Consider the following 25,660-nt stretch of genomic DNA (forward strand, 5'->3'; position numbering starts at 1 on the left):
TCTGTCTCTGCTCCTCATTGACTCCAATACAAATATTTTCTGAGAGAAGCAGAACGGACCGATGTTTTAAAACTGCCAGCGTCTCCAAAATATTTACTGTAGAAACACCAAATCGTACCAAATTTTTCAGGAAGTCCTTAGAGCAATGTGATCTGTGTTTTGTTCTGATAGGAGTTACCGTTTTGTCACAGTAAGCCTAAATGTGAGACCGGTGCAGAGGCAGAAAATCGCTCTTTTTCTCCACGTTTCTGTCTGTCTCAGCCTGGGGGCCCCTATCGCCGTGGTAACCTCTGTGATTCTCAGGCCAGAGCTCGTTAACTTCATAAACAATCCACCTGGCGCTCGTTTAAATGTTTATAAATACAGACACAGCTAAATCAGACTGACACAGGATGCAGCTCATAGTCACACACACACACACACACACACACACACACACACACACACACACACACACACAGACTCTAGAACCAGCTTCATGTGATTACAGTTACAGACACACACACATCAAAACACACAGGTAACATACAAATGCGCACTCCTCTCCCACACTCTAACACACACAGGTAACTTCATGTGATTATACACACACACACACACACACACACAGTTAACCTAATGTGATTACAGCTCCTCCATATCAGTGCTTATAGAAAGATGATCTTGTGTCTGTCTGATCAGCTCTGTCTTGACCTTAAGATCGTGGGTTTGATTCCCATGTTGACAGAGATGGCAAAACCGGCAGTAGCCCCGTGGGCCTTTTAAAATTTCCCCAGAGGAAATTTTCTAGTTTAAACATGCTGTGTGAATATGATTATGTACAAATAACATCAAACACATTTTACACCATCGGGGTCGCCCCAATTCATTTTATTGCACACATTCAGTATTTAAGACAAATAACTTACTGCAGTTTTTCTTTTAGTCATGACATGGAAGAATTATTATAACATCACCTATTATATGATATGAAGGCAAGACTTCACATAAATACACAAATGACAGAAGCACAAGTACAATGTCTTACAACAGCCTCTTGTCCATAATCAAGTTCATACAGAGTGTATTTAAAAACAGAGAATCCACCTCATACTGACTATTATTTTGACATAACACTGAGTGGTGATCACAGAAAACGGAGCCACTGCAAAACCGCTGCACTGCAGGTTTGATTGAATTTTACCATTGTAATGTCTCTAACACCTAGTGACACCGTGCAGGCTTTTCTTAGGGAGGAGTAATCCTCTTTAGATCATTTGCAAAGCAATTAGGCATGCCGCCACTGCTATTAAATATAAAGATAACAGCCTATGAGATAAGATGCTATTTGTACCACGTATCAAATGTGGATAGCTGCCTAAGAGCCCTGATAGCAGGGAGATATATTTAAATCCTTGTAAATGAAATTTAAAAAATATGATAGTAAAAAATTACAGAGACGTATCTACTATCTATCATGAAAATCAATTTAGGAATTTAATGTCTTAAAGACCTAAATCCTCAATTAATGGACCTATAATTATGCATCACATAAATACTACACATTTTATACACAGTGCAATCACTTTAAATACATGGCTTCATGGATAATGTAAATTCTAACATTACACTGAACAAGGCAAATATATAAATACTTTTAGCTGCCAAGAAAACATGAGATAATGTCAAATATATTGATCACTGCCACAGCCACAGGAAACCCTGCACAAGGTTGGATTTCATTGGGAGAGAGGCGAGCACCCGGATCAAACCAGATCGCTCCTGAAACCCAATGTGAGTTGAACTACGGCGACTCGCAACATGCATTTGTCAGCAGGAACCAGAAAGCCTCTTTTGCATGTGTTTCTGTCATCACTACACACTACGTAGCAAGAACAAACGCCACAGACAAGAAAGGAAGCAAAAAAAAAAAAAAAGGAAACTCCCGAGTGACCTGTGACCCGGGGCACAGAGGGGGCTGCCCTGCATGCATACTGAGGAGGTTCAGACAGAGTTTATGACTGCATTATCGCTCCTCTTCCTCATCACCTCTACACCCATCAGTGGACACTAGAAGCCACCATGCCGGAGCAGACACACCAGGCATCACTCATTCACTTGCCTCCTAGGTGCCTTTGTCAGGTGATTGCTGGCAGAAAAAGGAAAACAGATCAATACATCTCCCATGGGCCTGACAGGTAATCTTTACCTGGGATGAAATATGAGTGGCACCGGCCTGCTGGATTCCTTAACTGTAACAGGGCAATTGACTGGCTGCACGGAAGCCATTCCCCCAACACACACTTCCTGGCCATTGAAAATTCATTTTGGGCCACACGGTCTGGCTGAGATGTCATTATGGTGACTGCTAATTACCAGAGAGGCAGGTGAGGGCTTTCCCTCTTCCTGCTAATAGAGCTGCATCTGAACTGATGTGTCTTCCTCCCCTGTCAATGCCTTGGCTCCAAAACACAGACTGACGGATAAGGCTACGGCGAGAAGCTCTCCTTAAAACACTACACAGTCAATACTTGTCAGTGCGTTCAGGGGCATATGTCTTAAAAAAGCCATCAATGTATTTATCAAAAGCCTCTTTTTTTCTAATTGGGAACCTCAACCTGTGCTATTCCTATCAATCAGCTGTGCATTTGTGGCGCTGAAGGAGCCCACGGTGCGGCTGGACTCCCTGGTCAAGCTGTAGCAAGCAGAGACTGAGGGGGCTGGAGGTGGTGGAGGTGGTGGTGGTGGTGTGGGGAGCTCTCTGCCTCAACACTTTGACTGATTCCTGTGGCAGGATGTCTTGTGTGAGGCATCCATTTAGACGAGTGTGCACACACAGCATTTATAAATGTCATCCCTGGCCAACATGATCACATAAAGCCTTCTCAGACAGATTATTGTAGACGTATAACTCACGTTAATTGGCAAACCTCATTCTACTAAATGTGATTCTTCTCTTAATAAGGTTTTAAAGTGTCTGAAAAGACATGCGATACGCGGTGGATGATTATGCGGTTCATTTCACTAAAAAGATATCCTGTAATCATTATGGAAAAGTGCAGGTGCAGATACCTCCACTGCTGAGAGGGTTTTTAATGCGTCTCATTGTGACAACAAAAAAACTTATGCTCAGAACCTGAATCTCTCTGCTGTTTCATTTTAAGTTAATATCTTGCTGCAAAATAGACATTGCAAACAGTTGATCTGGGGTTATTGTTCATGTTCATCACCCATGCGGTTCATGTCAAGCAGAATGCACATCACTTGACTCCTGCAAATGCATTTTTCTGAAAATGCTGCTTGTTTACCAGCGTTGTGTTTGATCTCACTGTATGCCGCCATTGATCTTTTAATGCATCCAACGCCGAGGGAGCCAGGGAAATGTATACCCCAAGGGTAGGTGAAAATACTGTGTACAACTCTCCTCTACTGTCTCCAAGAGCTCCTCCAACCTGCTCTCTGCCGGCTCTCATCCAGCCTCTGCACAGCTCCAAGAGCGCCGCTATCCACCGCCACTGAAAAACAGGCTGTTCAAACAGATTTTGCAGTCTGCCTTGAACTGAAATGCGTTTGGGGGTAGATTTGAATATGGAAGGTAAGCTGGAGAGAACAGAGGCGGCCCTCCGCGGACCGCGACTACACTCCCTCTGTGTTGTGCTAATGAGCACCTTTGTACAAACTGTAGCTTTTCAAATCAATGCTAATAGGAGGCCTGTACTTTGTGTGGCTCTCTACCGGTGGTCGCCTCACTGAACCCGGCAACAGCATGTGGCGCCTGAACATTGTGATGCTCTCCTGTCTGAGAGCTCAGGCTACGTGCTGCAGTACCACAATTGTTGGCTGCCCCCCACCCGCCTCACCTGACCATCCTCCCAGTGTTCCCGCTGACAAATGCTGCGCTACAACGGTGGACATAATTGTCGGATTGCACGGTGGCAGGTGGCCTGGAGACTATATGTGGAAACAGGAGGAGCCGCCGAGGCTTGAGTTAAACAAGGAGCCTCTTGACGCCGCCATCTTCCTTGAGGAGATGACAAAGGGCTTAACAAGGCTTGATTGCATTAACATTTGTCGTACTACCTGGAAAGACTGGATCTAGCAGTAACATGCTGATTTGAGGAGTGATGATGTGCTTTGTGTTTTGTTTTTTTTCTTTGTCAAAAAAGTTCCTGCGGCTGAAGCTTTTTCTGAGGCAGATTTTCCTTTTGTCACATTTTCACAAAGCTCGGGTGCTCGTCCAAACGTTCATGTGTCCTCATGGACCGATGTCTCAGGCTGAGCTAAAGACTGTGACCCTGCTGCCCCGGCTGCCCCCACAGCCTGCAGGGCTGAGGCGGTGCTGGCTCCCTGTGCCTCTTCTCTCTGGTCATCCTTATGAAATGGGTTGCTAGCTGCAGAGAAGAAAGAAAGCACAGGTTATATTCTGGACACATAACACAACAGAAAGTACAAACAAAATAAAAAATACTGAAATGAAATCATTTTTCTTCAATGGACTGCGTCTGAAATAAAAATCTAATTTGTCTACGACTCACGGATCTCTCCATGTTTTAGGTATATTGAAATAAAACTTTGAAGCAATCCTCTCCTAATAGGTTAAATATTAATGAGGTTTTGGTCAAGTGAGCCAAATCCAATTTGGCCCCATATGACTTGTGGACATGGTTATTAAAAGGCCAATCTGTGCTGCTCCTATGGCTTAGCATCCCCCCCTCCAGTTATGCTGTAAGGAGCTGTATGTTTTTAACTCCATTCATCACACGCTCACATCTCACTGACCGCCTTTCTTTTCAGAGATCCTCTTTTCTCTTCATCTCATTCACCTTTAAAGCTTTTTTGTCTCTATGAGTGAGGGGAAATATCTGAAAGAGAAACGGGGACAATTTCCACAGAAGAAAGAGGAAATCTAAAACAATTGCGCTCCCTAACGTGCTTCCCTGCTTTTTCTACTTCATGTGATAGTAAATCCACCCCCCACCCTAAAAAAAAAAAAAAAAAAAAAAGTTGCTGCGGTCACACAAGACATTTGTGAGGCAGTCCCAGAGCAGAGGACAAGGGAACTAGAAGTGACATTGTGGCTCTGGGCTGTCTCAAAGGATTAGGCATTACAGCATTCACTGGCATGTGCTTTTGCTCATTCCCATTATATCTGCTTGTGCCTCTTTCCAGATGACTTCTTCCCCAAACTGATCCGGCGGGCACGATAATTGATTAATATTTCTTGAGGGAACGATGACTAACCGTTGCTGAGGTTCAACCCAAACACTCAGGTTAAACATGGTCAAAGGCCTGGATCAAAATTCAGGAGCTTTCATATCTGAGAGATACAAAGAAGTGGCTTGGGACATTTAGTTTGAATGTGTGTGGTGACATACAGTACACAGGGCAAACCATATACTAGCCTCTGTCCTGAGGTCATGATCAGGATAAGCTGTTTATACATACTTCTACTTTCTGAATGAGAAAACAGATGTTTCCATAAACTTAATATTTTACTGGAACATAAGTGAAGGCTAAACTAATTAAACGAAGGAAAGAATAAGTCCTAAGTTATTCCTATGACAGTATCTATGTATGTTTGCATGTATGTGAAAGTACTATAGATAGATAGATAGATAGATAGATAGATAGATAGATAGATAGATAGATAGATAGATAGATAGATAGATAGATAGATAGATAGATAGATAGATAGATAGATAGATAGATAGATAGATAGATAGATAGATAATTTTACTTAGCACCTATCAATGATTAGGTTGCAGGTAAATAGTAGTATTAACATACAGTTTATTCAAATCATATTATGTTCGTGTATTAATGTGTATGAGATAATTTGAAAATGATGAATGCGAATCAACTGCTTTACTAAAAGATAAGTCACATTAAAAGGCCATAACACCTCCTCCCATACTCATCTGGTTTTACATCAAGGTCTTTAAAGACAGTACAATGCAGAGGTTTTGTGTCAATGGCAGAATTACAGTACATGCATTTGTTGTGGGTGATAATGGGGAGTTGAATGGAACCATCTTACCATCTTAATAAGCTCTCATGTGATGCTCTCTAAAAACAATCATTACAGGCCTTCCTGGAGCACTCCCCTTCCCCCTGTTTATTAATCAGCTAATTACACATTGACAGTAATGGGTCTGCTGATTCCCACACTTAAATGAACAGGGCTGAATAGCTCTTTAATGATTAGCCTTTGTGTTTCTCTCTCCTGCTCCCACTCTCCTTCTCACTCTCACGCACACACACACACACACACACACACACACTGCTCTTTTCACAAATGAAAACACAGTACATTCAAATCAGACTCCTCGATGAGAAAGTTAACACACGTGAGTCAAGAAGCACCTGACAGATTGAGCTCTAAAAACAAATCTGTCTCCACTAGGAGGAAACCAAAGAGAAAGGAATTAAAGAGAGTTACAAAGACAGCAGGTTTGTGGTTACACCACGTCAACCTGTAGTGGGCTTTCAGTGAGAAGCAGAGCCTCCAGCAAAAGCAACAACAACAAAAAAAAAACACCATGAAAGTTTGGTGGAGCAGTGCAAGGCAGGTGCAGGTGGCGACGGAGGAGATGGAGGGGGGTTTTGAAGGACGCGAGCAGGGTGCGGAGTGGAGCCGGAGAGGGCGAAATAGTGCGGTGGGCTGCATTTCTGTCAGCAGAAGTGATGGCTGAGTGGTAGCGTTATTTGTCTTGTGCTGCCATACGGCCCTCGCACCAACCTGGGCATTAATGAGAGGGGGCCGGACCGCCGGGCAGGAACACGGCGGGCCTCCGACGCAAGTGATCTGTCACGCAGCCATCTTGCTCGGGCAAGGAGACACATGAAGACAGAGGGGAGAGGAGAGGCGGTGAGGCTGACCAAGGGGCTGGCCTCTACATGGGCACCCTCATGTGGCACTTACCAGCACACAGAGATAACACACTGACGGCCTGACAAGGCTAATCAAACTAAATTCAAACCCCACATATTTACACCAAACTCTGAACTCATCCTGAAATGTATCGCACTGAATAAGTTCAGGTTTGGGGTTCATTACCATCCCTTTATAGAGATAAAGATGAAGGGCATCATCAGAGACAGCAGGGGAGGGGTAAAATTGCAATAATTAATTAGTCTGTGTGAGACCAGCCAAGGCTATTAAAACCCATCAGATTTTTTAAGCTCACTGATTCATCTCTGCCTTACAAATAATTCCCCCAAAAATGTTCATTTCTACTCTCCATAACTGAAAAACGTGAAATTATCAATAACTGATTAATCAACTACAATGCAGATCAGTGTATTAAAATTGCTCAAACTAAGGATCAAGCCTAATTAAATCAACCTTAAAGGATTAAATGATAATATCAATATATTGGCTAATATAAAAGCGAGAGCTGGACTGCTTTGTTCTTTTTCAAGTAGGAACTTGTTGGATTGAGTTGGATTTCTGGATTGATGGTAGTGAGAAAAGTAGAAAATGGCCAATTTAAGGCTGCGAAATGGAGTGGTCATCTAATCCAAACAGATACCTGGCTTGATAAGTTGTTGAGGTTTTTTTTTCACAGGCAGCTTCAGCACTGCCGTGGAAGTGCTAAAAGGGTAAAGACAAAGACAAAGCAACAGCTGGGTACCGCCTCAGTAATTCCCCACGGAGCCCTGGAAGACACCTCAAGCCGCCAACCATTTTCACTCCTGATTACAGAGTTTCAAATCAACCACTAACACATACAACAATCCACTTCCTTCGGCCAACTCAAACAAAGACTCAGCTGTCGTGTTCACTAACGGCGCCGGCGCCGAGAGCCGCGCTGTTCTCTCCACTAAAAGCGGCAAACAATCTTTCCATGCAAACAAGATGTTTACTGGAAACTCCGCTCAACAAATCACTGAATCTGATTCTGTCTCTGTACACATTCATGTCAGAATGGCAACAAACCAGAATTTGTACACAGAGAGTGTGAAAGCTTGTCAGGGTGAATGTGCATCTCCTGGCGGTGGTGAGATTACTGAGGAGAGACATGGTGCAGCAGGCTGCCAAAGTAAAGATTTATATAGAGCAGTTGCAGCTGCAGAAACTGACATTGGACGACATGGGATGCATGATAAATCACAGTGGACAGGGGGCACTAGACTCAAGAAGCAGGAAAACACTCAGAACAAGACTGAGGGGGGATGTGCCAATCAGAGACTAGGAAACATATAGGAAACATATCATCTTCTACTCACTAAAAACACACAGCAAATATCTATGTAACAGCATCTGCAAGTTAAAAATATGCAGTATTTCTAATGGTAGATATATGATTGCCTTGTTTGAAATCACCAATAATTGCTTTCATTTCTGGAAGATAGTCTGTTTCAGATTTAAAACTTGCTCCTCATATAACACTGACTGTGGATCTGTTAACTGTCGAGAAACTGAGGGATGCCCCTCGTTCCGCATGTTGAATATGAGGGGCCCTTAAGGGTCAGGGGTGAATCCTTTTTTTACTTTTATGGGAAGTGGTTCAGCGCTGGGGAGGTGAAGGACAGAATTGCCGGCCGTTCCATCACTCAGTGCAATAAATGGATGCAATCTGTATCCAAGCAAAGCATTGGCTGTTTTTAAATTCCACCTCTTTTATCCAAATGAATGATGGAACCTGGTACAGTGCACTGTGCAGCAATATTAATATACATCAGAGGCCTGCACCCCTCACTAAATCAGGGAACCACCAGCATTTGTTATTTAAATGACAAACAGCAGCTGCAAGAGTGAAGCACGGAGAGGGGACATGGAAGAAAAGGTGGACAAACCAATTCAGATTTCAATCCAGCACAGACACAAGGCCCCGAGCCATCAGTCTAATGAAAAAAGGCAGCGCCACTGGTCCAAACACACACGGCACAGCGGCTGCAGCTTGATGCCACCTCCAACAGGGTCAACTCTAGGGGTGACCCCGAATAGTCGACGGTTCCTTGTTTCGATTCGGAGAAGTCCGATTCAACCGCCAATCTCGCCGTCGAAATCAAAATGTGGTTATGAAAAAAAAAAGATTGTACCATTCTGACTATAAAGGGATGCTCACTGCTGCTGAACGAAAGATTTTACATATTGTTTCTTTGTTTTCTAATAATTCATGAATTATAGTCTATTTTTATACAACCACCAGGAGTGTTTAATCTGCCCACGAGGAACTCCCAGAACACAGAGAGGATCAGGAAGGAGCTGCCCCTCTCTCTCTCTCTCTCTCTCTCTCTCTCTCTTCCTCTCTCTTCCTCTCTCTCTCTCTCTCTCTCTCTCTCTCTCTCTCTCTCTCTCTCTCTCTCTCTCTCTCTCTCTCTCTCTCTCTCTCTCTCTCTCTCTCTCTCTAGCTCCTTCACTGTCTCTTCTCACTTCATGTCACTTCCCTACAATTGACAGAAAATTGAAACCAGGCCGAGAGTTTTATTTACAAGATTAAACTGAGTGAGGCGTTCTCTGTCTATCGTTCACGCAGCACCTGGATACACATGCACACGCACACGCACACACACACACACACACACACACACACACAAACATACACTACACACAACAACAGCACTGTCCATGGTGCTGTGACACTCGACCCCTCGACCAAAATCTGATGAATCCGATTCGACTATGAAAATTCTTAGTCAGGGAAGCAGCTTGTGAACTCTACATCACACTTCCTCTTCTGTTTTAAACAGAAAGCTCCAAACATGACACGGCTAACATCCAACTGTACAATTCCCTTCTGCTCTTAAACCACCAAATATTTTACATTCGGTGATTTTCAGTTTGGTCGAATTAAAAAAACGTATCAAAAAGGCAGAGCAGGTTGGGAATCACCAGAAGCCCCATTATACAATATTGATACTTAAGTCACAATAGGATATTATTGTGATTTTAAACATTTTTGCGATATCCTTAGTATTGCAAAACATACTGATACTGACATACTGTATAATGTATTATCTTTTTGCAACTACAAATTAAGTAAAACTTAAAAAAAACAAGTTTTAACCAAGTTCAAAGTCTGCTCATGTCACTGAAATCATATTATATATATTCATGCATAATGGGATTGTCAAGCAGACAGACAATACTCTTGTATTCTTGTACTATAAACTTAATAAAATTCATATTTGCAAGTTACATTATGAATTATGATAGCATTTCTTGTATTTTCAGATTTTGCATAGACAGCGGGTCAGCAGGTACTACGCTCACTGTCTTAGTTTAGCATGTTGACATTTTCTATAGCACTACAGTCCAGGGTGATTGTAAGTTTGCATGTTTATTTACTATAAAGTAAAGTTTTGAGCCATTCTGCGAACATGACCAAAATGCAAAGCTACCCTTATTTTTACACTTCTGATATAACACCCGCAGCTCTCTCTTTAAAATATGTAACATTTTTAAAGTGTATATGTTTCATCAGTATGTATGGAGGGTGTTACCTGATGTTGTGATGGACACAGCTTCTCTCCTCCTGAAGCCTCCTGAGCATGACAGTCCTGCGGTGACGTTAGTCTGCCTGAGGGGGGGACACACAGACAGGCCATGCAGACGTTACACGCAAATATGATGAAGTAGCTCCCTCCCACAATGCACAAATATACGTGTAAAAATGTTATAATTTCACAGGAGTCAATAAATGCAAGCACTGCACATTTGCAAACGCAGCAGTTTTGAGCCTCAATGCGGAGGCTTATTTTTTGCCAGATCTTAATTTTTCTTCATTAACCCATGTTTTCAACACAGAGAATATTTAATGAGGAGAGGTGCTGGGGTGCATGTGGCTGAGTCATTGCAGAGTTCACATAAACAAATTACACCTGCTCTATGCCTCCTGTGTCATATGTCAAGAGCCCTGAAATAGGAAAAGCCCCCCCACCAGCTTAATAGCCCTGACTTCAGAGATGTAAAGTTAAGGTCAAGGTCCGTTCCATCAGTGAAGGAAGAGGGGGGGTGGGGTGGGGTGGGGGGCCAGCTGATCCCATGCAGTGTGTATGTTTGTGTGCAGAAGGAGTGAGAAGAGCTACAATAGATTTTTACACATCATGTTTGTTCTCAGCAACTACTGTACACTGCATCTGAGAGAGGCTTTAAAGAACACGGTGGCACGCTGTTTCAAAATGCTAATAAACACAACCTGTGAAAATAAATTCATGACAGATTGCCGAAGAACAGAGGATCAAACAGAAGAGAGCTCCTTGTTAACCAGCATGCTGGTCTCAGACTGCAGGCTACATAAAGCTCACAACCCTAACACAGCACATGCTACAATAAGGCCCTGTCAGGGCAGCCTTTTAACAGGCAGCATGTTCCATGACCTCAGCACCATAAATCACATGACGGCTGTGCAGGCTTGGGGTGTCGAGAGCTGTGCAGGGCACACTTTGAGCGAAGTCTCTATGTTGTATAATCAATAGATATAAAAATAAATGGCCTGACCGTTATTCTCTCCCTGCTACCCCTCTCTAATAAAATCCCAGTAATGCATATTTCATTTACTTTTATACTTATTGATTAGCTGTACTCCAGTTAGTAAATCACGCGCCTATCGATCCCTCAATCGTACCTCTGTCGGACAGCACATAACCAGCCATTTGCGCCCCTGATAAAGAGCTCAGGCATTGAACTCCCCACAGTAAATCTTTGCAAACTAACTTTTTAATTCCAAAATCGATCTGCGTTTAAACGTCGCATTATTTCACGAGGCACGCCTGCGGTATTAAAAGTAATACCCTGATGCATTTGGTCTTAATGTGTGGAGGTCCATCCCTCCATCTCTTCCCTCATTACACCGAGGCCAAGGCGCTCCGGGGCCGCCAGCAGCCTGGAGGGAGGCGAGGGCCCCCCCCCGGCCACCAGCAGCCCTCTGAGACACTCAGCATAATGCTAATCAAACATAAGAACAGCATCAGTTGGCTCATTAACCAAGGCAAAACACCACCATTCATCTCGGATAAGGACCCAAAGGCTTTTTATAAGCATGTTACGTGACGCGGTGTAAAAGTGAAAGAAGTGGTAAAAAATGCACAGCACTGGTTTTATTATTTAACATCTGCTACTTAATCAGTTTTAACAACTTGACAGATGTTGGCCTGTTGTTTTGTCCCTAAATATACAGAAACTGTGACGGGAAAACAGAGAGTGACTTAGAGGCAATGAGCAATGAAAAAACAAGTAATATGTAATGAAGATGAGGAACGACAACTAAATTCTATCAAAGACACAAGGACACCGAGGAAAAAGTCCCCAAAATAGATTTTTCAGGTCATATGAGACACTTTTAAATGCAGTGCCGTCCCTAAGGGTACAAAGTAAAACAACACTGACACAGGGTCAATTGTAATTTTGGCGCCCACATCCAAAAGCAAATATATCAATTAGAAATAATAAATCAAAAGAGGAGTGAGGAGACACAGTTACAAAATGGCCATCTATTTTCATTAGGGTACATGGTGCTTCAGGTGTGAGCAGGATCTCAAGATTAATAGAGGTATTCAAATGAATCAGAAAGGATTAGGGTCTCCAGGGAACATAATCAATAGCTCCAAATCAATAATCAATAGGCCACTCACACCAATATACTAACTGCTGACACCGAGATCTCACAATTAAAATGAAAACTGGGAAGGGAGTGGCGTAAGACTATGATTTATCTCACAGCACAAGTGTCATTTAGAAATAAATAAGTCAATAGATAAAAGCTGCTGCCGTGCGGCTCAGGTGGGAGGCAGTTATGCATTTTAACGTGGCCACCGTCCCCGAGCATTACGGCCAAATCCCACAAAGCATGGCGCCTCTTCATGCGCCGACACCGGGATAAGCAGCACGCAACCTCATGCAGCCTTTATCGCTTAACATCAAATCTCTGATTGTCGCCGTCAGCCCATGCCAAACAGGAGATGACAGCTTTTATTAATACAGTATCATTTCAACCTGGCCACAGTACAAGATTAATGTTTACACTCTGCCCACAGAGAAAACACTTTTCTCTCAAGGGTGTTTGGAAACAAAGAGAAGTCAGATGTATGGGAGCCCCGCGCTGGGAAAATCGATCACGCGGGGCTAGATGTTCAAAAGAAATGAAAATGTAGTGAAGTGAATTAAAGGGTGGACATTAAAAAGTTTGTCCACGTGCAGGTACGGCATTCCTCATTGTCACGCAAAAATAAAACGTCTAAGCGCCTCGTGTGGTGTTTGTATGTGAACGTGTGTTTTGGAGCAAGTTGAGGGGAAGTGAATGGGTGCAGTGTGTGGAGCTGGGTCGTGAGGACAGAGCAGACGTCTCACTGGAGAGTGGATTTGAGCAGCTTTGGGAGATAGATTCAGCTCGTGCCGTCCAACGGGACACATCAGAAGCCCCTCTCGTCAATCCCCCTCTCTCCCTCATTCATTTGGGAGTATGATTTATACTTTTTGAAGTGAAGGGTCTTGAATCCCACTATAAAGGAATTAAGAGGTCTCCCCTGAGTCCGCCATTCAAATGAGAGCATGGCAGGGATATGAGAGCTTTTTAATAGAGAGAAATTAGTATTCACAATGCCTCAAACTGGAATCTGAAGGAACCTTTCAGGTGGAGAAGAAAGGGCCAGTTTAGAAAAGAAAGCCCTAAGAAGTCGGGGGCTTTTCATAGCAGTCGTGTTTTTGCCCCTCATCAAGGAGTGCCGGAGCGCTCTGTGAAATAACCCAAGAGAGAGGGAGGAAAAAGTGTGTGTGTGTGTGTGTGTGTGTGTGTGTGTGTGTGTGTGTGTGTGTGTGTGTGTGTGTGAGAAGCAAAATTAAGAATGCACCATAAATAGGCAGAGTGGAAACAATACAACGGAGGAGTCCCACAGTCTCGAGGCCAAGGGGGGGCTGCTCGCCTGCCTCAATAGTCCCCCATGCAGATCCAACAGTTCCAGGGATGACTGCGAGCGGTGTGACGCTTTGACAAACATCTTTAGGATAAACCTTTTTTTTTCATGTTTTTGTGCATTGCCAGAAAGACAGGGATTTGAAACTGAAATATGACTATGTCAACACATAGTATTTCTCTATTTGCAAACAGTGACCTTGAAAACTAACTGACTGGAAGTGTTACTACATCCAACTCCAGCAGCCTGCTGTCACCTCAGCAAGTAGCACTAATACTGGTGGTTAGAAAGACAGAAATACATTATTTTCTATATCCCATATCTCTGTCATCTCAGTGACCCCTCTATACAATGGGATTTAATGATAAGAGCATTTGTTTGTGGCAGAGCCCATACAGGAATTAAAACCAGTGTCAATAGAATCCTGAATTATTTTATTATAATTAAGAATTGTTATGAAAGTGTGAAACTACATGCATCAAGTATAAATTAAAGAATCTCTTTCTTATACTGTATATTTGAAACAGAAATATTTCAGCATTTAACCAGAGCTAACAATTAGCTCCTCTACAGTCACTCCAACACATTGAGGCGATCTTATCTGATCTAACCCATAAGAAGATTTGGAGCCACCACCCACAGCCCACTGAGCGCATCTGCCCACACAGTCTCTGAGGCATTGTTTTAACATAGATTACTTTTGTTAACAGTGACCTGTGCTCTGCAGCTGATTTATTTAAGTGACTGGGCTACAGACTTGCCTATCAATATATTGAGCTTTGATTGAAAAGACTGGCGTCTCCAATAGGCCCTTGAGAGGCTGCTTTTATTTAACGTGGCATCAACTACCTGTTTCTGCAGATTGAGGAGGAAGATCTGAGGTGGGAGCTCTCTGACACCATGTCAATAGGACACACCGGTAATGGGCACAAAGGGTTCAACTGGAAATTGAAAGTATCAATGACATTTAGAGTTTGAAATTTCACCATTGGAGACTGAAAAAAAATAGGATCAAAAAGATAATAAGGCTTGGAAAAAACTTGTATGGTAACATACCTGGCTTCGGTCTCGTTTTCCAACAGCAGGCAGCCAAAAGCTGGAAGGAAATGTTCACAGTATAATTATTGGACACAAAACAATGATGGAAACAGATGGACTTAATTCAAGATGAGCTCTTTATAATGTTGTTTTAAGAGTTTGAAACATTATATCTTACTCTCTCTGGTAAGGATCTTGGGAGAAATGTCTCAGTCTCTCTACAAACACTGGCATGCTGTTGCCCTGTCCAACACAAATCAAACACACACAGTAAGAATCAAACACACACACACACAAAAAAAAATGTCATTAGCTGCAGGTCGGCTGGTGTGAATGATGCAAGTTTGCTTTAACCTTGCTGGGAATCCTCCTCCTATCCTTCCTGATGCAGCAGGCAGCAGAACCAGGCAGGTGTTTGAGTCGTGAATGATACCCTGCAACAGTTTCAAAATAAAAGCACATGAGAAAACTCAGTGTGATTTAACAAACCTCATTATTTGACCCTGAGGAGACAAGAGCAGTGACCTTTGACCTGTCTGGGTCAGAGAGGCTCACAGCCTTGAAGCAATGCCCACTATACAGTACATTTGAATGGTTTATAAACAAGTAAACAAATCTTTAGCATATTGGAAGTCAATATGCTGAGCTAAAGGCTTTAGAGCAACCTTCTCCAGGAGGCAAGGAGGTGCAGATTCTTTGAAGTCACTTCTTAAAACCCACTTTTACAGCCTGGCTATTTTATGACGTTGTCTTTTCTACCATCATTTATTCCTTATTTAATTGGACGGTTACTTTCTAATAGTTAATGTTTTAGTTTCCTAACCTTATGTTTTTCATTTATGCTCTTTTATTCTTCATTGTATTATATAACTGTTTCTATTTGCCAGTAGTTTTTATTTCCTTTTATCTCTTTTTGTATTATTTTATTACATTGTTTCATTCAGCTGCTTTCTTTAATTATTTTAATTCTTTTCATCTCTTCTTGTCTCTTTTATCTCACTTTTACTATACTATATTTTACTATATTATCTTATTTAACTGCATCATTACATCATGATACATCTTGCTGTGGTTCCTCCTGGTCTCAGCTGATGTTTTCTGTTCTCATATTGCCTGTGTTGCTTGGGCTTTCATGGCTTTATTTAACTGTTGCTGGCTTCTTCTGCCAGAGTGTGTTTCTACTTTTGTGCTTTTAAGATCAAATCACTTATAAACCCTATCTTTTAAAGGTGCTATATAAATAAAGGAATTATCATTATTCATTTATTAATAATGATTATTTATTAATATTAATAATCATTTTATTCTCCATGATAAAGGGAAAAACAGGTGCAGAGGAATGTGTGTGTAAAAGACAGAGTAATACTGTATTACTTCTCTGGGGGGGGCGTGCAGGCTGTAGAAAGGTTGGAGATGGATGGTTATCTTCAAGTGAAAGCTGCTTGTCTGAGTCCCAGTTGGGCAACAAACTGGCCACTCCTGTCCCAGCTCCACAGTCGCCTTCAAAGAACCAGTCACTCTGCTCGTCATCGCCTGCACACAGGGACAGGGAGGATGTTGGTGCGTCACTTTCTATCATATTTTTACCCAACATACTTTTCTAAAATGTCCAATATCAGAATTTCCAAATTTAAAATTGTGCCAGAGTACTATACCTAATCCTCTCTAAGCTCCACTTAAATCTGCAGTGCCACTGCACACATACCATTTTACCTCAGTAGTGCCATCGCGGCTCCCATTAAAATGCCGAAGTCAAAAGCAGCACGGCTGTGAAACACTTTTAACCACAGCGCTGTGTGAGGACAGCCAGCACTCCTCAGACCTGTCAGTCAGTGAAGCACACGCAGGAGCCATGCCTCTCACAGTCAAGGTGTAGTGACAACTGTTAAATCAGAGGCCGCCTGGCCCCGCCATGGCTAATGAGATTAGCAAAGGCTTCAGCGCTCATTAACACGACATGACAACGTCTTATTAGAGTCGCCTGGGTGCCCAGCAACCAGCCCATTGTATGGAAACCTCCCTCTCTAGCCCCGGCGTTCCCTCAGAGTGGAGCAGGGTGTCGTCCAAATGTGACAACCCCTCATCTCTGTGCAGCTTTGTCTGTGAGCTGCAAATGCATAAAACCTCAATCAGCTGTTTTCTTGCTGCTTTTTAGACACAGGAAGTTGCTGAAGTTGCTGCAGTGGATGCCGGACGGTAAAAGTGCCAGTGTGTTTTGATACCTTGTCTTCCTTCATCGTTGGTGAAGAGACCAGGGTCACTGCTGCATGTGCTGCTGGTTTCCCTGCAGAAGCAAAGAGGAGAGACATCACATGTGAATGACTGGAGCTGACCTGTTCTTTAATATCAATGACGTCTGAGAATAGAGAACTCTGTTTTGATTTGTCGTCTCCAAGCTGATGTGCTCTTCAGGTCAGACCATGTTATAGCATCTGAAAAGTGAACAATGTGAATCAAAAATTTACATGCCCCTGAATGTCAATATTTAACATGTAGCATTCAGTAATGAAAATAATGAAGAAGTCTGGAGCTAGAGGTCGACATAAATGGAAATGACACAAAAAGACAGCGCGCTGTGTTTTCCCTTGTTGCGATAGCAAACACAAAGGCACGAGGAGAGACTCTGATCGAAGCCACTGAGTGACATGCACAATCTAATTGAATATCCTCCGCTGTCAGCTTCAATCTAATCTGGCCTGCGTTGTGGAGGATGACAGCAGAGCGAAACACATTCCCCTGCCTGCCCCTCCTTCTGGGTGTGCCCCACACACACACACCCACAGACGTGACGCTTCCACACAACAACTGGCCAACATCTGCTGCGTGGGCTGCCACTTCTTATTGCCCAGCCTGCTCCATCGCCGCTCCCACCCGCAGGCAGCCCCCTCCATACCCTATCTGCCCCTTCTCCTACCCCCACCCCTCCGCTTACCCAGACCACCCTGGGTTTCTCTGGCTTCCTCACACCTCAGCCACCTTGGACTGGGACCTCCAGACACTTCAAGGTCACAGGGGGGTGTGGGAAGGTGGTGGCCATGAAGACAGAGGGACGAGAGCTCTGAAAAAGAAATTTGTCTTCCTGAAAGTACCAAACTGTCACGCTGCTGTTACTACTCACAAATATGTTCATTTTTATTTGCTCATAAATATTTTTCAATCTCCTAAAGCACTTTTCTGAATACAAGTGACTTGAAGGGACAAGCCACATCCATGCAAATTGGTCTTCCACTAGTTTTTTTTTTTTTTTTTGAGTCACGTCTATATGTTGTACTGTGACACTAATTATGTATTAATCCACAAGAGAAAATAGACCCCAACAAAAACACTATTTACTCCTGTTAGGTTAATGTTTGCTAAAACTTATAGTTTCCAGTTGTTTTGTGATGTTACAAAGCAACTACTTCATATTTAACTCCATTCTTTTTGACTATAGAGAAATGCTCAACTGTAGTGCCTTTGTATATTTTTTAATATTTGTATTCTTCATTGTAAAGACGTTTGTCCTGTGCAGGAATAACTGGGTTTACAGCTCATGGCAGCCTTGGTTACACAAGTCAGTAGGTATTGAGTGACGTACAAACACGTCATTGGCTTCTGTCTCTCTGTCACATTTGTTGACAATTAGAAAGACGTAAAGTCAGGCCATGACTATCCTTTAATTAAAGCTAATTGCCATTCAAGCGCTTTATGAAAGAGAGGCAGTTTAATGCTCTTAACTGTCTTGCATTTTGCCTCCGGTCCATCATGGCTGACCTTGCTCATAGCAGAGAGCTGCAGGGTCAGATATGCGCTGATACGATGCTTTGCCATATTGCACAGGCCCGACTGTGACGACAGGATCAGAAAGATGTCGGCCCAGCCTGCGCCGTCCTGGCCAGATGGTCCTGCATCATCTCCCCTCACATCCACGAGAAGCAGATGTGAGAGGGAGCAGGCCTCTCCGGGGAATCTGGAAGACGTCTGGCCGAGCCGCGAAATCCTAGACTGTCCCTCCAACCCCCCTCCCCCCCTCGGCCCTCTCTCTTCAGACTGACTCCCCAGGCCTCTCCTCAGCTGTACCCCACCTCTGGACACATCGGCTGGCATCTGGAGCACACAACACTCCTCTGCATTGGTAGAGGACACAGCTAAAGCCCCACGATAAGCAAAAAAAAAAAAAAAACACCTTTTGGGGTTCATGCTTCATTCCACAACCTTTCTTTGAAATGAGGAAACCAGTGATGATTAACCACCAGACACATGGCATCTTCCGCCATTTTCTAAGGACAGAAATGCACTTGCTTCTTACTGGAGAGACTACGCAAAGTTTGAAAAAGAATCACAGGTATAAACAATTAATTAGAGACACCCATTAAGTATTTATCTGTATTAAAGGTGTAATGTGATGTCGCTTGGAGCAGCACAGGGCCGATGTGAGACCGTTTCCATTAAGTACTGTCTAATTAATGCCAATGAATAATTGAGACCCCCATTTTTCTTGGGACCAAAAAGAAACACCTCTTATTTCTTCAGCAGTGACCTTAGCCGGGAAAATATTTTGGGAAAGACTTGGTCTTTGTCTCACATGTCAATAGAGATCACTGTGAAGTGTGATGAGAGCTAAACTGAACGCTTCCCCAGTCAAAAAAGTAAGTTATTCTGTTGTGGATTAGGCGCCATAAAAACAGATAAATCTTAATTATGCCACACGTCCATGGTGAGACAAAAGCAAGGGCAAAAACAAAAACTGCATTCCAGTGTTTTAGGGCTGAACTTAACTCCCCGCATGACCCTATTGTCTCTACACAAGCCAGAGAGGTGAAGCAAAACACAGTATCCAGATGAGCACTAATCATTAGGATATAATCCTCAGCTCCTGGGAGAGGCAGACCAGTTTGCACAGAGATTACAGGCTAGCCGCCATTTATTGAGCCTGGGCTCATTCTGCAGAGGAATAAAGAAGAGGCAGAGACGAAGGGGGGCAAAGCGCTGATAACAATGGATCTGTGGGCTCTTCAAACAAGCCGCCCCAACCCAAATCCATGCTCTCTTCCATGGGTGTCTGATTATAAGGTTATCCCACCCTCCCTGAGCTGCAGTAATTGGATTAGTCTCAGAGATTTATGAAAATTAACTTCAGCAAATGCTGCACTGCTCCCCCCCCCCCAAAAAAAAAAACTCATCATAGAGTTTTCAAAATATAAATTACAGCACGATAAACTGAGTGCAAGAAAAGCTCACACACCAGCTTTGTTTTGTTTGGTTTTTTTTCCGGGTGGGGAGCGTTGAAGTCACCAGTAAGTGCAGTAAGCAGCACACAGCTGGAGACGGAGGCTGAGGCTGAGCCCGGGACGGCGTCTACCCACAGGTGAGGCCTGCTTGCCGGGCCAGCCGGGGTGCCAGGTGGCCTCGCTGCCAGCAGGCTGGGCCAGGTCTAATCAAGGATGTGGAGCCCAACTGGAGCTGCCAACATCTGCTCCCATTGCACTTGGGTGGCTGAAGGCGAAGCTCTGCTCAGTATGCACATAGGAGGAGTGACCTTGAGGAGAGGCACGGCCAGACACTCCATACGAAAAAGGTTAATGGAATGAACGGAGACCAAAGAAACCTGAGTGCTTCAAAAGACATTTCAACAATGGCATCTGTGTCTGACATCAAATGGACCGTACACTCTCTGAGTATAAATATTGCTGTTGTATCACTGTCAGTCCCTCACTGCTGCCGTTTGTTCGTATTCTTTGCCTCCACCAGGGCTTAACCGTTAGATTGTTGAGCCCTCAGTATGTTGTGGCAGTCTACTGAGCAGCAATCAAGAACGTTGGCGTTGTGTAAGTGAGAAATGATTGACAGCGTGCCATGGTGTTCCCATTTATTTCTTCTCCGGAGCCGTTTTCTGTCAGAACGGCTATTGATTTTTCCATAAAGTAAGAAAACAAGTACCGTTTAGGGGCTAGGGAGGTCAGCACAAATGAAACTAGAGGATGTAAAGCCTTATGTCTGTCCCATTACTGGTTACCTGAAATGTCTTCTTATCATATATTTTATGTGATCGGCAGATAAAGACATCACTAAGGAAATAAACTGTGAAGGAGCAAGACAGGACTCCAGGGACAGGAACACCAGTGATTCAAAGAAATACAACTGACCTGCACTGCCCACCCTGTCTGACTATTTATCAACTCTTTATGCATTTACAACCATTTATAGTATATAATGAAAATGAGTAACTCTGCTCCTTATTAATATTAATAAGGGTTATGTTCCCAAAAAAGGAAAAAACTAAACCATGTGAACCTTGTGTATTGTATTATTTGAACCAAGATGAAGTGTGATGATGATTATTTAAATTGACATGCCCGAAATAAACAAATTGATTGATTGATTGATTGATATTATTTAGTAGAACTGATACTGCCTCACAATGATACCAGATAGAACTAAGTACAAGTCCTGGATTTATAATTTTACTAACTGTACTTGTAGTATGAAGAGTAAGTTCTCTAATAGACATCAGACAACATAGTCTGTCATCGTGTACATCACTGTCATCATCACTTTACCATTAAAGTCCATTTTAATGTTGGTTGAAGTGGGTAAAATCTTAACTTTATATAATGTTGGGTAGATTAATCTAGAACAATGAGATAATGTTTTCAGCTGGTCACATGTAAAGTCCTCATCTTCAAACTAACTGGTAGTATTCCTGGCAAATTCCTACAGTAGATTAAAAAATGTGTAAATTGTCAGTGGCGGCACAAAATGAGGAGGTTTTCTATGTGAGATCTCAGTTTGCTGGTCACAACTGAGAGCCTATTATGGTCTATTAGGAAGTAGTGAGTGGGTGAACGAGGGCGCAGAGGTGACAGCGGTTCGATGCCAGAATTATACTTTTGTCACAATTTATTCCTTTTTTCCACTCAGTGCTGTGATATTCATTTCACTGTAATAAAATAATGTCCTCTCTGCTGTGTAATATTCACCTCACTGTAATAATACAACGTCCTCTCTGCTGCCTGTTACAGCCACATTTAGCTCTGCCAAATCAAATGCACACAAGACGTTGCACTGTGGGACACTGGGACAGGCACGGCTTTAATTACCCAGCCCAAGACAGGAATTCATTTCAAAACAAATCAATACCACACCAAGTCACTTATTTATTTGTGACAATATTTCTCGAAAGGAAATAATGAGTTGGCAGATGCCCGGAGGCATAACTATCAAAGATCCCTCCCTGGTGATCATTTCAGCTACAGGAGATGAGGATGAGGAGACTCTATCATTCATTTTTAATGTCAACTCGATACTTTAAAGTGGAGTGGCGTGATTGTGATACATTTTTTGGTTTAGTTGAGGACACGTTGAATATTGACAAGTGGCTCGATGAAGACAGGCAGTATAGATCATCTTAAATGTCGCCTTCTTTAATTGCTTCTGTCTGATAGTAGTTATGCCCATGACTTTTATGTTATGGGTTTAACTGCCTTGGTAACTTTCCATTTAAAGGGTAAAAAGGGCTTTTAGAGTTTTGAGCTCCTTTTTGGGTATGGTTTTAATCTTGACTCTTTAAACAATGACAGGGTTAACATTTGGCTTGTTGCAAAACTGTAAATTAAATGAAAGGTTCTGCAAGATGGAAATGCTGATTTTTCACAAATAATGGACCTTAAAGTTCTTTGTCTACACCTAAATGGATGCCAGATGGAGGCCTAGCTGTGTAGCACTGTTGTAATGAACTAGAGGGCTATGTTTAACTCTAATGGAAAGACCGAATTAGGGGGGAAAAATGCAAATATCCTTGCTTGGATCCAACATTACCCCTCAGACATGTTTTCATCTGCGTCTCTGTGCTCCTTGGCCATCTTCCGCTTCCAGCGTTCCTTTCCCATCAGCCTCGCTCCGTCAGTCTTTCTTTCTGCTGCCATCCAACCACCTGACCTCTTCTTCGATCCAGACAGATGCTCCATCCTCGGCGGCCTGTACCTCCGTTTCCCATCCACGCCGGAAACATTTACCTTCTGCTTTAGCCTGACCGTGACACCTGAGGTCATACGTTTGACCTTCCTTCGCCTCCTGAGCGGCCGTCCTGGATTATTCTCGCTGAAGGAGTCGGACTCTGGCCAGGAGGGCTGCCTGGACTTGGCCGGGCCTCTCATGACCGAGTGCCACTGGCTGGTCGAGGTCAAGTCGTCAGAGTCACTGCAGTTGGCCACAGAGGCGGTGATGGTGGAGGAAGAGCGCTCCCTGTAATGTTTAGCCTCGTCCAAGCTGGACTCGGAGGCTTCGATCCAACAGCGTCTGTGCTCCGTCAGATAGAGGGGGGACTCCCGGTAGCGCCTGCGGACCCTGCGGCGGCGGATCTGCCGACGCTGCTGCAGGGGACTCAAGACCATTTCCTCCCACAGCTCCCCAAGCTTAGTCTGCTCCGAGGTCTGCTCCAGCGCAGACACCAGGTCCTGGACCAGCTCATCCATCATGGTGCTGAACAGAAGACACATCAGAGGAAACTTTAGTGGCAAACAGTTAACACTGTGGATGATGACACATCAAAATAAACTGAGATAAGTCAGAAGACAGATAAGGTGATGAATCACCTTGATATTTTCTGTTTTTTCATTTCCTGGATTAGTCAGAATTAGGGCAGCGTATTGGCAAGAATGCATGCAACAAAGGGGGCAACATATTGGAATACTGTAAACAACAAAACAACAAAAACAATATGTTGCTTTTTCCTCAAAAGTCTAGTTTTAGAAAAACTTGCATTATCAAGTAAACCTACATTATATGCACAAACACATACAGATTATTTTACCTGGTCCTGGAGTTGTATTTCATAGTTCTTACTGTATGACACCCAGTCTCGTGGCAAATACTTTGTGCAATGTACTATTGGTTGGAGTCACAAATACAACACAGAACCACTGTAACTATTTAAATTAATAAAATATTGTCATAAAATAAAGTGTTACTTTGGTGTATCTTTTGCATACATGATATTCACATGTGGTTATTTCATCTGTATGCATTTTTGTTGTTGTTGTCACTATATTCAATCCCATGCCTAGTCATAAGGGACGAAGCCATAGGACAAACTTTGCTTTTTATAAACATAGGAAGAGCCATAGGAACAGTGATAGTGATACAAGAGACTGAATTATTTGAGCCACAAAAAGATTGTTTTTCATTACTAAGACACGTCCATCTGCTTTGCCCTGGCTCTGTGGAGGTTACTCTGCATCTTCTAGGCTACACTGGACATCCCAGTCTGAACAGTAGAACTGCATAATAGTCAAATGGTCCATCTAGCAAGAGCCTCTGTAGAAGTCTGTTGAGGGACTAAGGAGCTGGAACATATTTCTGTCATCCTGCGGTATTGGTGACATTTGGCCAGTCCTCTAAATGAAAGAGCCACTGCCTAGGTTCAGCTCAGCTAGCTTATTTTCCCTTTAAACAGAAAATGATTACCAGGCTGATTTGTTCTTCACACACAGTGGACTGTGTGACAACGGTGTCAAATCTAGTGATGGAGCTGTTTGCACGTCGCCAGCAGCTGTAAACACTCCGAGCGGCTTCATCAGTGGCTAGAGAAGCAGCTGGGAACCTGCACAACAACAACAGTGTACGGAGACAATGGTAGAGGAGGCTGCTGGCTCTGCTGCTCGTTCTGCTGCTCGCTGCTGCAGACTGTGTGTTACATAACTACTCACATGTGAGATCAGAGCAAGGACAGAAACACATCTCCCCAGTGTTAACTATCAGCGACACACAAACACACACACACGCCGCTCAACACTGTGTCATACACACTGCGCGCACAGCCAGCTATATTATAACGTTGCAACAAGAAGAGGCAATAACAATCCGCTGTGTTTGTGCACTCACCAGTCGCAGCTTGCCTTGTTTTGTTTTCAGCACAGCTGGGACGCCACACGCACTTCCGCCCTGCTCTGTAGCCAATCAGGTGGCTCCGCCCTGCTCTGCAGCCAATCAGGTGGCTCCGCCTCGCTGTGACTCTGAACCCGCCACAGCTCCACAGTGTTGACACAGATAAGGAGCAGAGAGGCTGCAGATACAACACACAACTTTACCGCTGACCACTTATTACATTCACTTTCACTTTAAACACCTGATTATCGCTCATTAGCTACAGCACTTGTTCCTATGTAATGTTTCTATGTGGATCCATGGTCCAATACAATTATGTCTGCATTGTTTTATTTCTTATGACTGGTTGCTTTGGCAAGAAAATGTCCGGTAACACTTTACTTGTATAGGTATTCATAAGATTGACATAACACTGTCATAACCATCAATGAATACTTACACTGTATGACAGCTGTCGTTAAGTGTCATTCGGTAAGTTATGTCACTTTTGATGCAAAGTTGACATTGTTTGAGATGTTTTTGTTATGACAACTTGACATAAAGACAATTTAAACTGTCATAGTAGACCTAATGGACAAACTTTAAAAATGATGTCAAGTTCTCATAACAAGGACATCTCAGACAATGTCAACTTTGCATCAAAAGTGACATAATTTACCGAATGACACTTAGACAGCTATAAGTATTCATTGATGTTTATGACAGCTGTTATGTCATGGTTATGACATATTTTATGTCAATCTTATGAATACTTATTCAAGTAAAGTGTTACCAAATGTCCACATCTGTTGTTTGATCTGATATTAATTCATTGGAAATCCTTCAAGGATGATTGATTGAGTGATGGATCTTGATTGAACTGTTAGCAGTTGGGTTGCATTGTGCATGTTAAAAAGAAACAGACAAAAATATGACCATATAA

General features: G+C 43.0%; 1 protein-coding gene across 2 annotated transcripts; it reads right to left on the minus strand.

The window, feature by feature from the left end:
• Positions 1–2,725: 2,725 nt before the first annotated feature.
• LOC146963938 (G patch domain-containing protein 2-like) lies at positions 2,726–25,042 on the minus strand. Of its 2 annotated transcripts, XM_085767042.1 has the most exons (11): positions 24,736–24,833; positions 22,672–23,334; positions 17,097–17,158; positions 16,249–16,407; positions 15,229–15,308; positions 15,053–15,117; positions 14,893–14,932; positions 14,686–14,777; positions 10,429–10,505; positions 6,719–6,799; positions 2,726–4,370 (listed from the first exon to the last, which is right to left on the minus strand). In XM_085767042.1, exons 2-10 carry the CDS (start codon positions 23,328–23,330, stop codon positions 6,726–6,728), a joined length of 1,308 nt encoding a protein of 435 aa, XP_085623168.1. In that variant the 5' UTR covers positions 23,331–23,334; positions 24,736–24,833; the 3' UTR covers positions 2,726–4,370; positions 6,719–6,725. The 2 variants fall into 2 exon arrangements, with proteins under 2 accessions (XP_085623168.1, XP_085623167.1); XM_085767041.1 differs by lacking the exon at positions 6,719–6,799 and having other exon boundaries at positions 24,736–25,042.
• Between the last annotated feature and the right edge of the window lie 618 nt (positions 25,043–25,660).

The sequence above is a fragment of the Trachurus japonicus genome, chromosome 22 (genome assembly GCF_045865225.1).
Source record: "Trachurus japonicus isolate A0001 chromosome 22, Traja_1.0".
In the NCBI taxonomy this organism is placed as follows: domain Eukaryota; kingdom Metazoa; phylum Chordata; class Actinopteri; order Carangiformes; family Carangidae; genus Trachurus; species Trachurus japonicus.